Genomic DNA, 20,346 nt, shown 5'->3' with positions numbered 1-20,346 from the left:
ACACGTCCGTTTTTTTTTTTGTCATCAACATGTTTCAGTGGTAACCTCCTTTCTCAAGACATCATATTGCAATTGGCTTGAGGTGTACATCGAGATATAAATCCTGCCACTTGTGAAGATTTGGATATATAGTTTACGGTTCACCATTTATCAACAGTCTATGTAAAGGCAGCACTGTGGATTCTTTTCCCATTCGGTTTCTAGTGTATATTGTGTGGGTGTAGGTGTACACCTAAGGGTTAAAGACCAGCTGCAGCCTTTGGGTGCAAGGGAAGAAAATCTTCTTTTTCTTTGTGCCCGATAAACTTGCCTGAAGAGGCGAGTTATCAGGGAAAGCTTGAAATTTTGGAGGAAAGTCTAGTTGTTTGAGGAAGGCCATTCCACAAGGAGGATAAGGTGCGACTTGGATCCTGCAATCCATTTTCATGATAAACTCACACTGCAAATTACATTTTCAATCCAATTCCAAACTCGCATTGATTTTCTAGATGAAATTTGCATTTTTGTTGTACGCATAGCCCTGAGCAGGTACAAACGTTGGAACACAGAGCAGAAACTCTGGTACACACACCCCCTCCTAATGAATAATCATGCACTTCAAGGAATTTAAATAGTATAATGTAGCCATTAAAGACAGGTCAGCATCTCTAAAAAGCTCAAAAAATGCTTTAAATGATGTGGGACAGGTACGTGGGTGTCCTATTGATGGGAGAGGGTTTTTGAAATTGCAGATGAAAGGTAAAAAAGGATTTTAATACCTACCGGTAAATCCTTTTCTCTTAGTCCGTAGAGGATGCTGGGGATACTTCAAGAACCATGGGGTATAGACGGGATCCGCAGGAGACATGGGCACTTTAAGACTTTAAAAAGGGGTGTGAACTGGCTCCTCCCTCTATGCCCCTCCTCCAGACTCCAGTTATAGGAACTGTGCCCAGGGAGACGGACATTTTGAGGAAAAGGATTTATTTAATTTTTAAACTAAGATGAGATACATACCAACTCACACCTCAAACACACCGTACAACATGGCATTTAACAACAACGCATGCAACAGCATGACCAACATCAGCCACTGAACTTAACTCAACACGAGTGTAACCATAACCAAACTGCAGAAACAGCCCGCACTGGGACGGGCGCCCAGCATCCTCTACGGACTAAGAGAAAAGGATTTACCGGTAGGTATTAAAATCCTATTTTCTCATACATCCTAGAGGATGCTGGGGATGCTTCAAGAACCATGGGGTTTATACCAAAGCTCTAGAACGGGCGGGAGAGTGCGGATGACTCTGCAGCACCGATTGACCAAACAAGAGGTCTTCCTCAGCCAGGGTATCAAACTTGTAAAACTTTGCAAAGGTGTTTGAACCCGACCAAGTAGCAGCTCGGCAAAGCTGTAATGCCGAGACCCCCCGGGCAGCCGCCCAGGGAAGAGCCCACCTTTCTGGTAGAATTGGCTTTCACTGATTTCGGTAACGGCAATCCTGCTGTAGAATGAGCCTGCTGAATCGTATTACAGATCCAGCGCGCAATAGTCTGCTTGGAAGCAGGAGCCCCAATCTAATTGGGAGCCCAGAGGACAAACAGAGCCGCTGTTTTCCTAATCTGCGCCGTTCCGGCAACATAGATTTTCAAAGCTCTAACCACATCGAGAGACTTCGATTCCGCCAAGGCGTCAGTAGATACTGGCACCACAATAGGCTGGTTTACGTGAAATGATGAAACCACTTTTGGCAGAAATTGCTGACGAGTTCTCAACTCCGCTCTATCAGCATGGAAGATTAAATAGGGGCTTTTGTGAGACAAAGCCGCAAACTCAGATACCCGCCTTGCGGATGCCAAGGCCAACAAAATGACTACTTTCCAAGTAAGGAATTTTAACTCCACCTTACACAAAGGTTCAAACCAATGAGAATGCAGGAACTGCAATACCACATTAAGATCCCACGGTGCCACAGGGGGCACAAATGGAGGTTGGATGTACAGCACGTCTTTCACGAAGGTCTGAACTTCTGGAAGGGAGGCCTATTCTTTCTGAAAGAAGATTGATAAGGCCAAAATTTGTACTTTAATGGAGCCTAACTTTAGGCCCGCATCCACACCTGCTTGCAAAAGATTCACACCAAGACACATATTTTCTCCAAATATGGTGGTAATGCTTTGCAGTTACTTCTTTTCTAGCCTGAAGAAGTATGGGAATGACTTCTCTGGGAATACCCTTTCGGGCTAGGATTTGGCGTTCAACCGCCATGCCGTCAAACGCAGCCGCGGTAAGTCTTGACACACGCACAGTCCTTTTTGTAACAGGTCTTCCCGTAGACGAAGAGGCCAGGGATCTTCTATGAGCAACTCCTGAAGATCTGGATACCAGGCCCTTTTTGGCCAATCCGGAACAATGAGTATCGCCTGAACCCTTGTTCTTCTTATAATCTTTATCACCTTTGGAATGAGTGGAAGTGGAGGGAACACATAGACCGACGGAAACACCCACGGTGTCACTAGGGTGTCCACCGTTATTGCTTGAGGGTCCCTCGACCTGGAACAATATCTCTGAAGTTTCTTGTTGAGGCCGGATGCCATCATGTCTATTTGAGGAATTCCCCAACGACTTGTCACTTCTGCAAAGACCTCTTGATGAAGACCCCACTCTCCTGGATGGAGATCGTGTCTGCTGAGGAAGTTTGCTTCCCAGTTGTCCACTCCTGGAATGAAGACTGCTGACAGAGCGCTTGGATGTCTCTCCGCCCAGCGAAGAACTTTCGTGGCCTCGGCCATCGCCGCTCTGCTCTTTGTTCCGCCCTGGTGGTTTATGTACGCCACTGCTGTTATGTTGTCTGATTAAATCAAGACGGGCAGACCGCGAAGATGTTCCGCTTGCAGAATGCCGTTGTAAATGGCCCTTAATTCCAGAATGTTTATGTGCAGACAAGCTTCCTGGCTTGAGCATTTTCCCTGAAAGTTTCTCCCCTGTGTGACTGCTCCCCAGCCTCGGAGACTTGCATCTGTGGTCACCAGGATCCAATCCTGAATCCCGAACCTGCGTCCCTCCAGAAGGTGAGAACTGTGCAGCCACCACAGAAGGGAGATCCTGGTCCTGGAAGATAGGATTATTTTCCGGTGTATGTCCAGGTCAGACCCGGACCACTTGTTCAACAGGTCCCACTGAAACACCCTGGCATGGAACCTGCCATACGGAATGGCCTCGTAGGCCGCCACCATCTTCCCCAGCAACCGAGTGCATTGAAGAATTGACACTCTTGCCGGTTTCAGAATCTGTTTTACCATGTTCTGTATTTCCAGAGCCTTTTTCACTGGAAGAAAAACTCTCCGCAATTCTGTATCCAGAATCATACCCAGGAACGACAGCCGTGTCGTCGGAACCAACTGTGATTTTGGCAAGTTTAGAAGCCAACCATGTTGTTGCAGAATCGTCAGTGAGAGCGCAACGTTTTTCAGCAATTGCTCCTTGGATCTCGCCTTTATGAGGAGATCGTCCAAGTACGGGATAATTGTGATTACGTGCTTGCGTAGGAGAACCATTATTTCCGCCATAACCTTGGTAAAAATCCTCTGAGCCGTGGACAGACCAAATTGGTAATGACAATCCTGAACAGCAAACCTCAGGTATGCCTGATGTGGAGAATATATGGGAACGTGTAAGTAGGCATCCTTTACGTCGACCGACACCACAAAATCCCCCTCCTCTAGACTGGAGATCACTGCTCGGAGAGATTCTATCTTGAATTTCTTTAGAAAGAAATTGAGGGATTTTAGGTTCAAAATCGGTCTGACCGAGCCATCCGGTTTCGGGACCACGAACAGACTCGAATAGAAACCCTCCCCGTTGTGACGGGGGTACTGTGACAATGACTTAATTTTGACACAGCTTTAGTATTGCAGCGCATACTACCTCCCTTTCTAGAAGAGAAGCTGGCAAGGCTGTTTTGAAAAATCGGTGAGGGGGCACGTCTTGAAACTCTAATTTGTACCCTTGGGTTACTATTTCTACTATCCAAGGATCCAGGTCCGAGTGCACCCAGACCTGACTGAAGAGTTTGAGACGTGCCCCCACCGGTGCGGACTCCCGCAGAGGAGCCCCAGCGTCATGCGGTGGATTTGGTAGAAGCCGGAGAGGACTTCTGCTCTTGGGAATTTGCCACAGCCTGAGACCTTTTTCCCTTTCCTCTTTCTCTCGCAGCAAGGAAGGAGGACCCACATCCTTTTTTGTATTTATTGGGCCGAAAGGACTGCATCTGATAGTGGGGAGTTTTCTTTTGTTGTGCAGGAACATAAGGTAAAACTGATGACTTACACACGGTAGCCGTAGATACCAGGTCAGTGAGGCCGTCATCAAACAAGATCCTACCGTTAAACGGTAGAGACTCCATAGTCTTCTTAGAGTCGGCATCAGCATTCCATTGATGAATCCACAATGCCCTCATAGCCGAGACTGCCATGGCATTGGCCCTTGATCCCAAAAGGCCAATATCCCTCGCAGCTTCTTTTAAATATGCTACAGCGTCCCTGATATGACCCAGAGTCAAAATCACGCTATCCCTGTCCAAGGTATCTATCTCAGATGACAAGTTATCTGCCCACTTTTCAATAGAGTTACTCACCCATGCCGAAGTAACGACAGGTCTGAGTAGCGAACCCGTAGTGACATAAATGGATTTTAGAGGATTTAATCTGGCATCACTATAGTCGACACTGGAATCAGAATCCGTGTCGGTATCTGTATCTGCTATCTGGGTAAATGCACGTTTCTGTGACCCCGAAGGGGTCTGAGCTTGTGACAATGCATCCTCCATGGATTTTCTCCAAGTCTGGTTCTTAGACTCAGATTTATCTAATCTCTTAGTCAACCGAGCCACATTTGCATTCAAAACAATCAACATATTTACCAATCAGCCGTCAGCGGTGCCGACACGGTCACTCCCACAGTCTTTTCTGTCCCCACTCCAGCCTCCTCCTGGGAAGAGCACTTAGCCTCAGACATGTCGACACACGTACCGACACCTACAATCACACTGGGGCTATAGGGGACAGACCCACAGCAAAGCCTGTTAGAAAGACACATAGGGTGTTTGCCAGCTCACAACCCAGCGCCTATCCCGGTACTGAAACCTTATATACAATGCCTCAGACCTGCTAGCGCTTTTATAATAAAGATAATAGCACCAAATGTACTGTGCCCCCGCCCCCCGTTTTGAACCCTGTTACTTGTACAGCAGTGGGGAGGTTAGGGCCAGCGTCTCTGCAGCTTCTGTGAAGAGAAAATGGCGCTGGTTAGAGCTGTGAGAGCTAAGCCACGCCCCCTCACCGGCACGCTTCAGTCCCACTCATTTTAGCATATTTATACTGGCGGGGGTCTATATTAAGTGCACTTTTCATATATCTTTTACCAGTTTATTTCAGGTCTACCTGCTGCCCAGGGCGCCCCCCCTGCTCCCTGCACCCTGTTGGTGCCGCTGTGTGTGTGTGGGAGCATGGTGCGCAGCGCGACCGCTGCGCGGTACCTCAAGACCTGAAGTCTTCAGCCGTCACTGAAGTCTTTGACTCTTCTTTTACTCACCCGGCTTCTTTTTTCTGGCTCTGCAAGTAGGTCTGCTTCTCTCCCCTCAGTCCCACTAAGCAGGGAGCCTGTTGCCAGCAGAGCTTCCTGAACATAAAAAACCTAACATAAGTCTTTTTTCAGAGAAACTCTGTAGAGCTCCCCTGTGTGTGACCAGTCTCCCTGGGCACAGAATCTAACTGGAGTCTGGATTAGGAGCATAGAGGGAGGAGCCAGTTCACACCCCTTTTTAAAGTCTTAAAGTGCCCATGTCTCCTGCGGATCCCGTCTATACCCCATGGTTCTTGAAGCAACCCCAGCATCCTCTAAGATTGCAGATTGAACACACCACACCCAAATCTAACTCTCTCTGCACAAGTTATATCTGCCTCCCCTGCCGTGCACATGGTTTTGCCCAACTGCTAACAGAATTCCTGCTGCGATCAACTTGGAATTACCCCCAATGTATACGAGTTTCATTAAATAAACTCTTTTTTGCAAACCCGCACCTAACTGGACTGACCCCATGCAGTCACTGTAAGGACTGACAGAGCAGAGCATCAGCAGAGCATTTTGCTAAGAAAATTAGTCTAGTTGCTGCATTCAAGATAGATTGTAAGGGTGAGGGTGAAAGTCTAGTTAGGGGAAGACCGCAGTCAATGTGGGAGATAATAAGTGCACTTTAAAATCCCCCGTGATAGCAAATGTACGGTATACTACAAAGGCCATATTTGTTTATTTTAGTGGCATGTTGTGGACAATGTAATATATGGACATTATTAATATAAAAAAGGCTTGTAGCAGAAAGTAGTGTAAGAAGGCTTGCTGTGGTAACAATTTAGTGTTCACTAAAATGTGTTAAGGCTATAAAAAAAAGCCTGTGCTTTATTTAAATAGTAAAAAAGTTGCTGTGCATACCAGTCTGTCCTCTTTAAAAGATATGGACCGGCAACACATTTTTATGTCATCTTTTACTATGTCTAAATGCCTGATCACTCCGAAATGCATGTCAAGCTACTCCATAGATTATACCTCACACCGGAAAGGTTGCATACGATTTGGTCTGCATGTTCGAAGTTTTGTTGGCGTCTATGCGGAGAGGTAGGCCACCTCTTCCATATTTTTTGGTCATGTTCCGATATTCAATTGTACTGGGTGGAGGTATTTGGGCTTATCAACAAAGTTTTGAATCTTGACTTGTCCCCCACCCCCTTATAGCTTTATTGAATGTATACCCACGATCCGTGGGTGCACATCTACACTATGTCTTAGGCCATATCTGTCTCGCCGCACGTGAGGCTTTAGCCCAAAACTGGAAACAGCCCACACCGCCTCCCCTGTTGAAGGTGTTACACAAAATACAGCTGCACTTCTTGATGGAGACTGAACACATCCCATACTCCTTCACTGCTAAATCTCCCTTTGTGCGTTGGATGCCTTGGCATCTGTTTACCACGGAGGGTGAGGGTGCTACACTGATATTACGTTCCCCTCCCCTAGACATGCACTCTCCAGTCCTATCGGCTGATGAGGCCCCCTCCCCCCCCCCCTAAGCCTGAGATGACCTTCTTTTTGTGTTGTATTTATAATATGCCCATTGCCGCCTTTCCCTTTCCCTTAATTTTTTGTTTTTCTTATGATGTACCTGTTTGATTGACTTTGAACTGTTTGCACATGTCTGTCATAGCGTTGTCTCATGTATTTATGTATTTATGTACCTACTCATGTATGTCTCATGTATTTATGTATTTATGTTCCCCCCCCCCCTTTTTTTCTTCCTTCTGTACCCCTGTTTTGCAACACGAAAATTCAATAAAAACTATTGATGAGAAAAAAAACAAAAAAAACGATATGGACCAAAAGAGGAATTCATTGGTGGAATTCAATTGATATCGACGCTCGATTGCCCATCTAAAGTGATAGAGGATCACAGGGGTGATATTCAATTGATGCCTGTTACGGTGCCCAGCCACATAAAGCAGCTAAACCAGACTAAACTAACGGGCGCAGTGCGAAAAGTCCTGTTCGAGCGGTCGAACAGGTCACTTTTCACACATTTCAGCTCGCCACCACCAGGGGATCACCTGCTGGCATCCAGCAAAAACAACAACTGAATTCCCCCAGTGTCATTAATGATAAATTACCAAGAAACGGCCTTCATGCAACTCCAAATGCAAATGGATCTCTAATTTTCTTTTTTTAAGCAAACGGCACACGCAACATAGAGCGCAAGAATTATTCAGAGTCTTACACATTTGCAATGCATCTCTGAGATTCTCAGTTGCGGCAGGATCAGCCCTGTCCAACCTGTGGCTCTCCAGCTGTTGTTAAACTACAAGTTCCATCATGCCTTGCAACATTTTTGCTATTAGGGAATGCTAAAACTGTGGCAGGGCATGCTGGGATGTGTAGTTTCTGGAGAGGCACAGGTTGGCCAGGCCTGGTCTACATGTTGGGACAGTGGTGTCCAAAGTCTCTTGAATCACCGTGCCTAAGAGTATAAACGTTTTTTTTTTCTTCATAGCACCACTAGGCAAAAAGTTTCTTATTGATAAATTCAACAACTATTATTAAATAAAATAATTTTGTGCTTGGCTGTAATCCTTAAATTTAGTCATGTTATGCATGGTTGCACTTCTGTTTGGCCACATATTTTATGATTGGCAGCCACCAAAACTATTTTACCTATCCTATCAATCATAAATAATTTTATTTGCCATGGCACCCAGTTTGGGAACAACTAGGTCAGGATATTAAAAAAACAAAAATAAATACCATGGGGCATAAGTAATAGGGTCTGAGTTTGCCGAAGCTGCGGGATGCCGGCCGATCTCTGACATTTTTTAAAGCGGCAATCAATTACAAGGCAAAATCATGCCTGGTAAATTATTGCCACTTTAAAAAAACGTCAAAGCATCCTGCACCTCCGGCAAACTCAGACCCTATTACAAATGCCCCTATATGTAATTACAACCTGTTTTCACATATGGCACCAAGTAAAATGGAACACATGTGAAAAGGCAGCACAAAACATATTTTGTGCTACTAACTTCAAAGCAGATTTTGAGGCACTATGGACGGCTGTATATAGAAAACGCAGTAAGGCAGTGCAGGTAAATGCTATAAAAAAAAACCTCTGGTTTTTACATATAACACTTTAAAAAAACAACCTCCTAATATAGGTGTTATCAACTCCAATCCTCACGGACCACAAGTCATCTATTTTTTGTTCCTCTCTGTGGAAATAGATGGGATAATTACAGATCCAGTAAAATAGATTCTGTGCTTGATTAAAGAAATCCTGACAACATGACGGGTTGGTGGTACTTAAGGGTTGGAGTTGAGAGCCACTGTCCTAATGGGAGGTTTTCCTTAGAAATACAGAACTATAATGGGATTATCAATCTACCTGTAAAGGCAGCGGTTAATTATAACGGGATTATAAATCTACCTGTACAGACAATGATTAGAGGGGCTGTGAAGCCAGCTAAACATTAATCATTTAATCAACCACAGACTGTTCTATTTATTGTAAAAGAGGTCAAGAAACACATTGGTAAATGTCCTGCTCACGCACTTAAAATATAGATAATCGTCTAGTGTGTGGAAATTAAGATTCACGTTAAACTAATGAATTGATAATAAAGATTTTTTCACTTGATCTTACTTTTATGTTAGTTTCGGGCACTGAAAAGAAATGCAAATAAAACCATTTAATTAAAAAATACTTGACATTTTCAGACATTTAATTGTCTTGAATCATCCTACATTTAATTTCGATTTTTACTGTGCCTGCTCTGCTACCAAGAAAATAAATGATGTTATTCAAACACTCAGAGCTCAGTGCCAGAGACTTCTCACAGATACATTTACTGTGTATAGGTAATTTAGCTCATGTCATGATTTTTATATTCCAGGAGATTAGACAATAAAATAACACTTTCGGTGCAAGCTCCCTGATGAATCAGCATACTGCCATCTGTTTAATACAATTAAACAAGCAATGCTAACTACACTATTTTAAGTCTTCATATTTTGCTGCCCATTCCACATCAGTGGGTTTTATGGCATGTTTTTACACAGGACCCAGCCATTGGTTTAGGGCTGTGCAAGGGTCTATTTTCCGTCCGCTTTCTTGGCTCATTTATTATAAAGTTCATTCTGCACCTGAAACCTGTTCAATAATGTAAAGCATGTTTGGTATCTGCTGCATTTATTATTGATTAGTCAGATAATTGAATGGATAAATGATACAGCCCTATTGTAATATTAAACTGCTTGCACAAAACCCCCCACATATTTTACAGTTTCTGGCATATCATATCCTAATAATTTACGTAATAAAACATACAAATTTTGGCTTCCTCGATTCCTTTCCCTCAATAAAAAATCCTTCACTGGGGTCTTAGAGTATGCTTACCACCTCATGAGAGTTTCAATAGCAAGTATAAAATATGGAGTTTGTGGAGAATATACTATGACAGTTATAATAATTTTCAGAAAGGCTGGGCATAACCTTGAATAATAAAGACTGGCTCAATGTTCTCACTCCAAGACACAGGAGTACCACAGATCCATCAACCAGAAAAATACTAAGCAGCATTGAGCGTCCTCAGGATGCTCAGATGTTGCCCGGCTCCCCCTGCTTACCTCCCCCTGGCTCTGGCTGGGCACAGTGCACAGCGTGACGTGAAGTCAGAGGTCATGCTACACAGCCAGCCGCCCACCTGCCACACCTCACTGCTGCTCTGCACTTCCCACCTGCTGGATCTCACAGGAAGTGTCCCACCCTTCCAGACTGCGGTGAGTTATCTGGGCTGGTCAGGGCAGGGGGGTGGGACAAATTGAAAGCAGCCAATCCCGGGTATCCCGGCATTGATCATTTTTCAATCCTGATTCCCGGGATTTAAAAAATGGCCCGGGATTGGCCACCCTAGTGGGTGTGTGCGTGTGTCTGTGTGTCTCAGGAGGAGCTGTATCAATCCTTCAAAAGAGGACAGGTCAATAAATACCCATAGCAATCAATTATCTTCTGTCATTTTATAGAATGTACTTGATTGTTGCTATGGACAACTTCTCAAATTGCTCTCTTTAGAAGGTTTGATACATCTCCTCCTAAAACAATAAACTTGGGAAATAAATGTATTACTAAATCACAATTCTACCCCTTTCACGCACAGCCTTTCGACCTGGGCTTTCACCGGGGCTAGCAGCGCGACCTGTGTCTCGGGTATGTGTGGACAGTGTATCATGTCGGCAGCCCTGTTTGGTACACTGTCTATTCCTGGTACCGACCTGGGTCGCCAGTAGTGTGAAAGCCATGACCCAGGTCATGTCTAAAAGGAGCTGATATCTACAAGCATCCAATATAAGCTGGAAGACCCGGGTCCGGTGGAAATGGTGTAGACACAGGAATAAACAAGATCCATCACCCATGAAAGGGGGGCAAGTACTGAAACCCCAGCTTCAACTCATGCTCAGCGTCTCGGGTCAGAGCCGGGTAACAGCCGAGGTTTGTGTGTGAAAGGGATATTAGTGTACATGAAAGTGTAGCAAGTCCTCCGTGAGATGTGGCCTATCCTGTTTAGCAGATATAACAGATATAACCGATTCTAGGTATCTTTTGAGGGTGCTTGAACCCTGGAACAAAGGTGGTGAGAAAACCACTCTGGTTGGCTATTTCTGGTAAAACTTAAGTCTATTAAAATACAATGATTTCCTGTGCAATAGCTTATCAGAGCAACTGTTTCAAGCTACAGCTAATCAGCCTTTCATTCGTGTCATGGCTCCTCTATTTCTCTAGGTTAAAGTTTTGTGCTGCACAGCAAGTTTTCTAATTAGGTTGTTAAATAAGAATAAAAAGATAGTAAACAATGATGGATGAGGATTTTGCTAGGGGATATCCTTTAATACATTTCAGCAATAGAGCAATATTATCAGTCATTTATGATTGTAGATCTCATGGGGTGAAATGCCTTGGAGTACTTTGCATTCAAATCGAAAACTATTATATTTAAATTGGCTGGAATTGCAAGGCGGTCAGGGTGCCAATCTATAGGGCAGATTTTTGAAAACATGGAGAGAAATAAAGTGGAGAAAGATAAACTACCAGCCAATCAGCTCCTGTCATTTTTCAGCTTTGATAAATCTGCCCTTATGAGGATAGTGGCTTCTGATTTGATGTAGATTGCCATATGGGAGCCATTAAAATGTGGCAGAAATTTAAATATTAGCTATTTGGTGTCACAACAACTACATGGGTGGTATGTGAGGCTATTTGAGAATTGCCAATATGCATATTATCATACATGACCCAAAATAATTGCCACATATGCCTTCTTTAAAAAAAATAAAAATTACCAGGGCACATTAGATTCTGGCCATTATCCTACTAGCATTGGTAAATTACTGCTGCTAATTACCGCCAACTGGGCTATCCTATTAGTCCCGATGCCGGCGCTTATCAGGGATTTTGTTTCGCCTGCCACCAAGTACACGATAAGTATCCTTTTTTCCACAAAAGCTGGTGCTAAAACACCTTAGTCCACGGCTTTTCACAGACCCTGTGTGCTTTTGGGGGAAATCGGGGTAATTTGCCGCATGAAAATAACGGGCCCTAATTGGATAGGCCAAATTGACAATCTGGCTTACTCACAATAAAAGCCCATTTTTGTGTTGCAAACTACTATGGGTAATAGGATACCCCCTTATATGGTAATATGCGTCATGCAATCAACTAATTTCCAGGAACAATTTACTGTAGGGAGGTACATCTAAATACAAAATGCAGACTTGCAGGCTCGCTGTGCTCGCCATGCTGCAGGCACGGTGGCTCTCTGCGCTTGCTTCAGGATCTATTCTCCCTCTATGAGTGTCGTGGGCAGCCATAGAGGGAGAAAAGCCCGTGGCGCCAGTATTATAACGGCAGCATTTCCCCACCTGTCGGCATTCCGGCAGCAGCATTGTGACCGTTGGGATCTCGACAGGCGGTCTGGTGATTGCCTCCCCTAAAGACACATAGCCTGAAGGTAACTTTATACATTTTTTTTTAATAACTGTGTGCATTAAATAAAGTGTGTTTACACTGAACTAGCGGAAAGCAAGGGTGTCACTATCTCTGTTTTCCTGCCCCATTATCCAACGGAGTATTGCAGGGTGAGGTTCCTACAGAACCTTAAGGCTAATTGATTTTCCCCCAACATAAATACAAAACACACAGGACAGACAAATTATATGGGTCTGTCCTTGTTCTTAAGGGGGGTACACACAGAGCGACGTTTACTTAATTTCTAAGCAATCTGACTAGATTGTTAAGAAATTAAGATAACATCGCTCAGTGTGTAGGGGTGCCTGCGATAGCGATGCGCGGTCCTGCGCGTCACTATCGCCGATGCAAGATTGGCCTGCACAATCTAGAACATCGCTCATTTCACTGCTGGGTGAAATGAGCGGCCCCCGTGTCCGTCCCCCCTCGCTCAGCACATCGCGCTGTGCTGAGCGGGGAGAGAGATGTGTGCCTCCCTCCACGTCTCACGTCTGTACGGCCCTTTAAGAGCTACTTTACTTCTATCGAAAGATCAGGGTTTCTCAAGTCTTGTTACCTAAGATGAAATCAGTCTGTTAAGCGAAAAAAAAAAAAAAATCTAAACATATTTCAACAATACAGTCTACTGCAACAATACCCATTGAACATCTACAAATCTGTATATAGGTCATGTTTTATTCTACTCTCTCATTTCTATTTCACATGCTAATCATTTTTAAATCATATCGCTCATGGCCATTGTTTATCATTCAAGCTAAAAATATTGATGTATTCATTTTGTCCAGCATTGTACTGTTCTTCTTTCAGGTATCAATGACTTCCATTGCTCCCATATGATCCATACAAAATGATGCATCAATGCTGATTGTTTTATTATTCACCGTTATATCTAATCTTCACTCATTTGTAAGTGTCCCAGCCGGATCCTCTTACCACCTTACACTGCTGCTCATTTCGCCGTCTGGAGACTATTTCTTGATTTTCTCTATCAAATGCTCCCCCACTGAGGAGGACTGACCATCCCCATGGTTTACTATTCAGTTTCAAAATTTCAACCATACGCACTGTGCCCAGAAATGTGCAATACGCTAGCAACACTGCAATAACTTCAGTGCACTACTACACTTCTATAATGAGATACGACATCAATTTTTTTAAAGTTGATGTGAATTTATATTATATGTTTGTTGGTCATATTTTGTCAATGAGCATTATGTTATTTATTACATAAATTGTTTCCTTTACAGTTATTTTATACAAATACTTTTGTTTAGTTTCTACATGCAAGCCTCAAAACAATTTCTACATACAGAAAGATAAGTTTACATTATCAATTATCTGTGAGACTAAAAGCACTAGACATACTTACATCTCCATCTAGTGGCCTTTGGTCATCACAGTCCTTGGTTGGGCTGATATCCTGCCTCATCACCCAAATAGGCTCTTTAGGCTCATCAGGAGTGTATGGGGAACGTACTGTCCTTGTTTTTACTTCCTCTATAGCCTCCTTAATGTCCTTGATAGCCAGAGAGATAGCATCCCGCTTTTCCTTACTGTACCTTTGCACTATCTCTCCTGCGTTAGCAGCAGTCTTGGAGGCAGAAGAGAGGTTTCCATTACTTAAATGACCTCCGCCACGAACTTTGGAAGGGTCAGCAAGGTCTAAGCTTTGTTCAGCCTCCGGCATATCCTCTGCTGCCTTGTCCAAGCTTTGGGAACTCATGCTCTGTTTGACTTCTGCCACAATCTGATCAATGTCTTCTTCTTGCTCATAGCTGTCCATCCTTGGATAAGGTGCAAATTCTGCCTCTTTCTCAGGACTGTCAGATTCTCCATCAGACCGCTCATCATAATGATGGAGACGAGCGCCCAGAGCTGCTTTTCGATAATTGTCAGCTTCTTCTCTCTCCTGTTCATAGAGGCGGAGGCCCTCCCTAATATCCAAATCAGGAGTGTCTCCAATTTCCTCATAAACATGCTCCTGAAGTCCATAGTCCGCATAAGGTTCAGCATATTGTTCATCCTCACCCCTGTGAAATAACCGGTGTGTGTAGACATAACCAGAGTAAGCCGCATTTATTGCTTCCTCTGGGTCCAAACCATGGAAATGTAAATGATTGGGCAGAGTTCTATTATGCAGCACCTCGCCGTGCTCAGCCTCAGCATTCTCAGTGTATTCCTCAGACTCCGGCCTATACTGAATAGCATATGCATTCTCATCCTCATTTTCCTGAGCTCTATCCATATCATATCCTTCTACTTGGCCTGCGATTACATCCCCCTCCGCTGTATCGGTATGGTTATGAAACCCGCTCTCCGTACTAGCAGATCTGGCAAGTGTTCCTTCTTCCTCTTGCCCAGACTGTCCTTCTTGTTCCACGGCTGTATGCCGTGAATTAGGAGAGGCATATGGATTTTGTTCTTCTTCCACTTCTGGAAGTTCCAGGTCAGCTTCCACAGACTCATTGATGTCTGCATTTCCAGGCTCATCACTCGCCTCCACCTCCTGTGATTCGTCTAAGTGGTTCATGACAAGCTTACAGTTGTTGGATCCTTACTGTATTAACATCTTGGCTGCAAGAGAAAAACAGCATATGAGATACAGATATTAAGATCAACAGTTAAGAATTTGTGTTAGAACTAAATAAAAAAAAGTATTATTGCATATGGGTTTAAAAAATAGCAATTTGTCGATCGATGAAAGAAATGGGTTGCGTACGAAATCCCAGCAGCCAGTATCCCAACTGTCAAGCTGCCAACGGCGGCATCCCTACATTCAAAATCCCAGCGGATCCCGGTACTTATTTAAACCCTACCCCTAACCCACCTCTCCCTCAGCCGAACCATAACCCATCCCTCTTACAGCATTACCTTAACCTCCCCACCCCTGCAGCCTAACCCTAACCCTCCCCCTAGTGCTTAACTCTAACCCCCCATACTTACCAGAAGGATCCGCTGGGATTCTCACCATCTGGATCCCACTGTCGGTAATCTGACTGTCGGGATCCTAACCACATTCCAATGAAATACGTATAATTTGAAAAAAATTATATATTATTTTGCAAAAGAATCATCTAAAATAGGCATATATTATTAAGCATAGGTAATGCATAACAATTATATAATAATCATCTTGCAGCCCAGTGAAGTCTAAATTATTGCACAGAATAAGTTCATAATTAGAAAAGGGACATTACGGACATAACAGGAATAAAAACATGAGACTCTAAAGAGACACCTGTGCTAATTGCTACACAGCTAAGTACTAAAATCAATTAGAGTGAAATTAGAATTTTTCTTCAACAAATTTCCTGTAGCTTTCCTGCATTTGTGAGCCAGACTACATTTCACGTAAATGGCCTAAAGCAGAAGAAATCCACTAAAAGCAGCACTCACTCCCAGAGTTCAGACATCTCTTCCCCCTTGTTTTCTATTTGCTCACATACCATTCCATTACAGAGCTCTCTAGGCACTGCGGGAAACAAATGTAATTGTTACACACAAAGCTCCATACAGTTTGAAACCATGCCACAAAATGACTGCAGCAAATACATAATTATTCCAAAATAAAAAAACACCAGACGTTTCATGCAGCTCAGAGAAATTAATTGATACCATTTCTTGGTGTTTTACTTATTTTTTTCAGAAACACAAAATTCAGAAAATTAAATATTGAAAAGTGGACTCTTATGCAAGTCTAATGTAGTAGAGCATACTATAAAATGTCACCCACACACATGTACATGGGGTGTTGATGGCTTTTATACCTTTTTCTTACAAACCCAGATAATGACCTTTTTTCCCCAAGTATGTATGAAATAATAATCACCACTTATCTAAAGTTTTAGGAATGTTACTGTATCCAACAGGGGCTAAAATGATGCATTGAAATGTAAATTGTTGTGAAACAAAATCACTGTACCAAAATTCTCATGCTATTTGATTTACATCAGTGTGACTGATGTGATCAACACAGTTAAACACTATACAGATGTGTCCTCACTAATCTATCCTCCGATTGTGCCAAACAGTTCCGTTCGGCACTCCATGAAAAATTAGAAAAGCGGTAAGAGACCAGCGACTGAGCAATACCATGCATCCTGCCACACATTGGCCCTCATTCCGAGTTGTTCGCTCGTTATTTTTCTTCGCATCGGTGCGATTTTCCGCTAACTGCGCATGCGCAATGTTCGCACTGCGGCTGCGTCAAGTAAATTTGCTAAGAAGTTTGGTATTTTACTCACGGCATTACGAGGTTTTTTCTTCGTTCTGGTGATCGGAGTGTGATTGACAGGAAGTGGGTGTTTCTGGGCGGAAACTGGCCGTTTTATGGGTGTGTGTGAAAAAAACGCTGCCGTTTCTGGGGAAAACGCGGGAGTGGCTGGAGAAACGGGGGAGTGCCTGGGCGAACGCTGGGTGTGTTTGTGACGTCAAACCAGGAACGACAAGCACTGAACTGATCGCACTGGAAGAGTAAGTCTCGAGCTACTCAGAAACTGCACAGAAAAATCCTTGTGCAATATTGCGAATACTTCGTTCGCAATTCTGCTAAGCTAAGATTCACTCCCAGAGGGCGGCGGCTTAGCGTGTGCACTGCTGCGAAAAGCGGCTAGCGAGCGAACAACTCGGAATGAGGGCCATTGTGCGAATTTACACTGCCGCAATTGCGTATTCAGTGCAAATTACAAAATCTAAGCTGGCCATACACTAGACAAAACTTTCATCCAACTAGTTGAAATATGGTAATGGATGGGAGCAAGTGACAATCAGCAATTTGCTCCCAAACACAGGAAAACTGACAAAATCTCTTTCAGACAAGCATGTTTAAATCAAACCAATTTAAGCACTCTATTAGTTTTCCAGGGTTATAGAGTAAATAGCTGATTGTCATTTGTTCCCATCCCCTACCAGAATTTCATTCCATTTTCATACTAGTTGGATGAAAGTTGGTCTAGTGCAGTGATGGCTAACCTTGACACTCCAGCTGTTGTTGAACTACACATCCCAGCATGCCCTGCTACAGTTTTGCTATTTGGCCTTGCTAAAACTGATGCAGGGCATGCTGGGATGTGTAGTTCAACAACAGCTGGAGTGTCAAGGTTAGCCATCACTGGTCTAGTGTATGGCCAGCTGATGGCTTGAATGCACTAAAGATGCTAAAGTGCAAAATTCCATAACTAGTTATCCATGGCACAGTGTCTTGCATGATATAGCGGAAAAATGGTAAGCGAATAAGGACACATCTGTATATTGAAAAATAAAATATTCAATTAACACACAAAAGATGACACTTTTTTATTTATCTTTAGCTACTTCTGCTAAGCATTCTTGCTTTAGCACTTTTTGTGCCTGTCCGGCCCGCCTGTAGTTCATGGTGATATTGTCTGGTAATCACAGGTGAGTTTTACACAATAACCATTTAAAGGACCACATCATTTTAAAGCGGGAACTCTTAACCTTTCATATAAGGGATGACCTGAGTTTATTGATGCTCTGTCACCTATTTCATGATTTTTTAAAATTCTGCACTGTTAATCATGGAAGGGGCAGGGCATAATGACATAATCATGGGATTCATGTGATTATGTTGTCATGCCTCACCTCCTCTTTGGCCCGAGCAACAGCAACTTTAAGTGTGTGGACTTTTAGGTAAGCCGCCCCCCTCTAATTTGAACCCCTTCAGTGTTTACTAATGGTAGACATGCATTAAGTCGACAGGGTCAAAAGGTCGACATGTAAAAGGTAGACAGTGTCAACAGGGTGATAGAAACAAGGTGTTTTTTTTCATTTTTTAAAACATTTTCATACCATCCACGTGGACTACGGTTGGGAATAGTAACCTGAAGCCCGAAGCATGGCAAGGGGACGTGGGACACTAATGGGGCTTGTCTGTGGCAGAAAAGTGACAAAAAAAAACACCAAAAAAATTGTGTGACTTTTTTGTGTCCATTTCCATGTCGACCTTTTGACCCTGTCGACCTTTCCTACTGTCTTCCTATTCTATGTCGACCTTATGCATGTCTACAATTAGTGCTAGACCATTGACAGTAGACCTATTTAGTGAAGATCTAATAATCCACACCCAATCCATCTAAAATGAAAGTGGGTAAATACAATAGCCTCAAAAAGGATTGCTTTGCAAACAAAAATACATTTTATGTTGCATTACTTAAGTATCATGCATATTAATAAAATGGGAACCATAAGTAGGTTTCTGAAAGGAATATATACGAAAATACGAATTTGCTGATTAGCAAAAAGCTTATTTTATCAGTGTTTGCCTCCTGATAGCCAATACCCCTATTTGTATGGCATTAGCCATTGCAGCCTATAGTATTAAAGACATTTTCCTGTGCCTTCAGGTCATACTCCTGTAAAAGCTATGAATGCCCAGCAATTCTGCCAGGTATGAACACATTAGGCAAAGGTAGGTGACATGGGCACTCCAGCTGCTAAAAATAAATAAATAAATATTAGAGTTGCATCCAAGATGGCCAACTTCAAGATGGCCACCATGAAATGAAGGAACAATACAATATTATAGGTATCATGGAGACATGGTGGGATGATTCCCACAATTGGGTAGCTAACTTGGAGGGTTATACTCTTTTCAGGAGAGACAGGGCTATTAAAAGAGGGGGTGGTGTATGTCTTTATGTTAAACCATTTCTAAAACCATACTTAAAAAGGGTATTTACGAGGGAACTGGAGATATTGTTGAGACATTATGGGTTGAAATTTCTATGGGAAAGAAAAGTACAAAAAAAACCTTTTAATAGGGGAATGTTATAAACCGCCTGATGTTAGTGCGACTCTTGATGCAAATCACGAAAGCTACAGGGCTCGGGGAGATCCTAATCATTGGGTACTTTAAGTATCCGGAAATGAATTGGGCCAACTAATCATGTAATACAGCTCGGGGTAAAAGGTTCTTAAATATGCTAAAGGATAACTACCTGTCGCAAATAGTTGAGGAACCAACCAGATTAGAGACTATATTGGACCTGGTACTAACTAACAACGTGGAGATAATAGCGAATACCGCAGTAGGCAAAACCTTGGCTAACAGTGATCATAATATGATCACATTCGACATTAGCATTCAAAAGCAGCACTCTAAGGGTACAACTAAGACTCAACTTTAAAAAATTCAATTTTAACTGGATGAAAAACGCACTAAAGGACATAGATTGGGAAAATTTGTTTCAGGGAAAAAACACGGCTGAAATGTGGGATGTTTTTAAAACTATGCTTGACAAATATACCCATAAGTGCATCCCCATGGGCAGTAAAAATAAGATTGTTAAATTCAAACCAATGTGGGTAAACAAAAAATGTTAAGGAAGAAATGGATAAAAAGAGGCGATCATTCAAAGCTTTCCAATCAGACAGGAAGGCGGAGTCATTCCAGTACTACAAGGAATTTAACAAAAAATGCAAAAAGGAAATCAGAGCAGCTAAAATAGAAAACGAAAAGCAAATCGCTAAGGAGAGTAAAACTAACCCTAAAAAATTATTTAAGTACATAAATGGTAAGAGGCTAAAAAAAAGAGAATATAAGACCATTAAAAAACTAACTGGGATTCCTGATATATGACAATGAAAAAGCTGAAATATTGAATTTTTCTCATCAGTGTCTACTAGAGAGGACCAGATTGTGGGATTAGTGAGTAACAATAACTATAGTATTGATAAAGGCCTATTGCTTAATACTTAGCTGTCTGAGGAAGTAGTCTGTGAATGACTA

The 20,346-nt window shown here is 42.8% G+C and overlaps 1 protein-coding gene across 3 annotated transcripts in view; it reads right to left on the bottom strand.

Moving 5' to 3' along the window:
• Positions 1-20,346, bottom strand: part of APBA1 (amyloid beta precursor protein binding family A member 1) — a 354,528-nt gene that overhangs the window by 101,123 nt on the left and 233,059 nt on the right. For 2 of the 3 annotated variants that reach the window (XM_063913904.1, XM_063913905.1), the window contains exon 2: positions 13,969-15,173. In XM_063913904.1, coding sequence (XP_063769974.1) covers positions 13,969-15,129 — 1,161 coding nt within the window. In that variant the 5' untranslated portion in view covers positions 15,130-15,173. Of the gene's footprint in view, positions 1-4,248; positions 4,254-13,964; positions 15,174-20,346 lie in introns of all 3 variants that reach the window. The other variant, XM_063913906.1, reaches the window with a different exon arrangement.

The sequence above is a fragment of the Pseudophryne corroboree genome, chromosome 1, assembly GCF_028390025.1.
Source record: "Pseudophryne corroboree isolate aPseCor3 chromosome 1, aPseCor3.hap2, whole genome shotgun sequence".
NCBI lineage: Eukaryota > Metazoa > Chordata > Amphibia > Anura > Myobatrachidae > Pseudophryne > Pseudophryne corroboree.
Note: the sequence above shows the minus strand (reverse complement) of the source record. Positions and strands in the feature narration are given on the sequence as shown.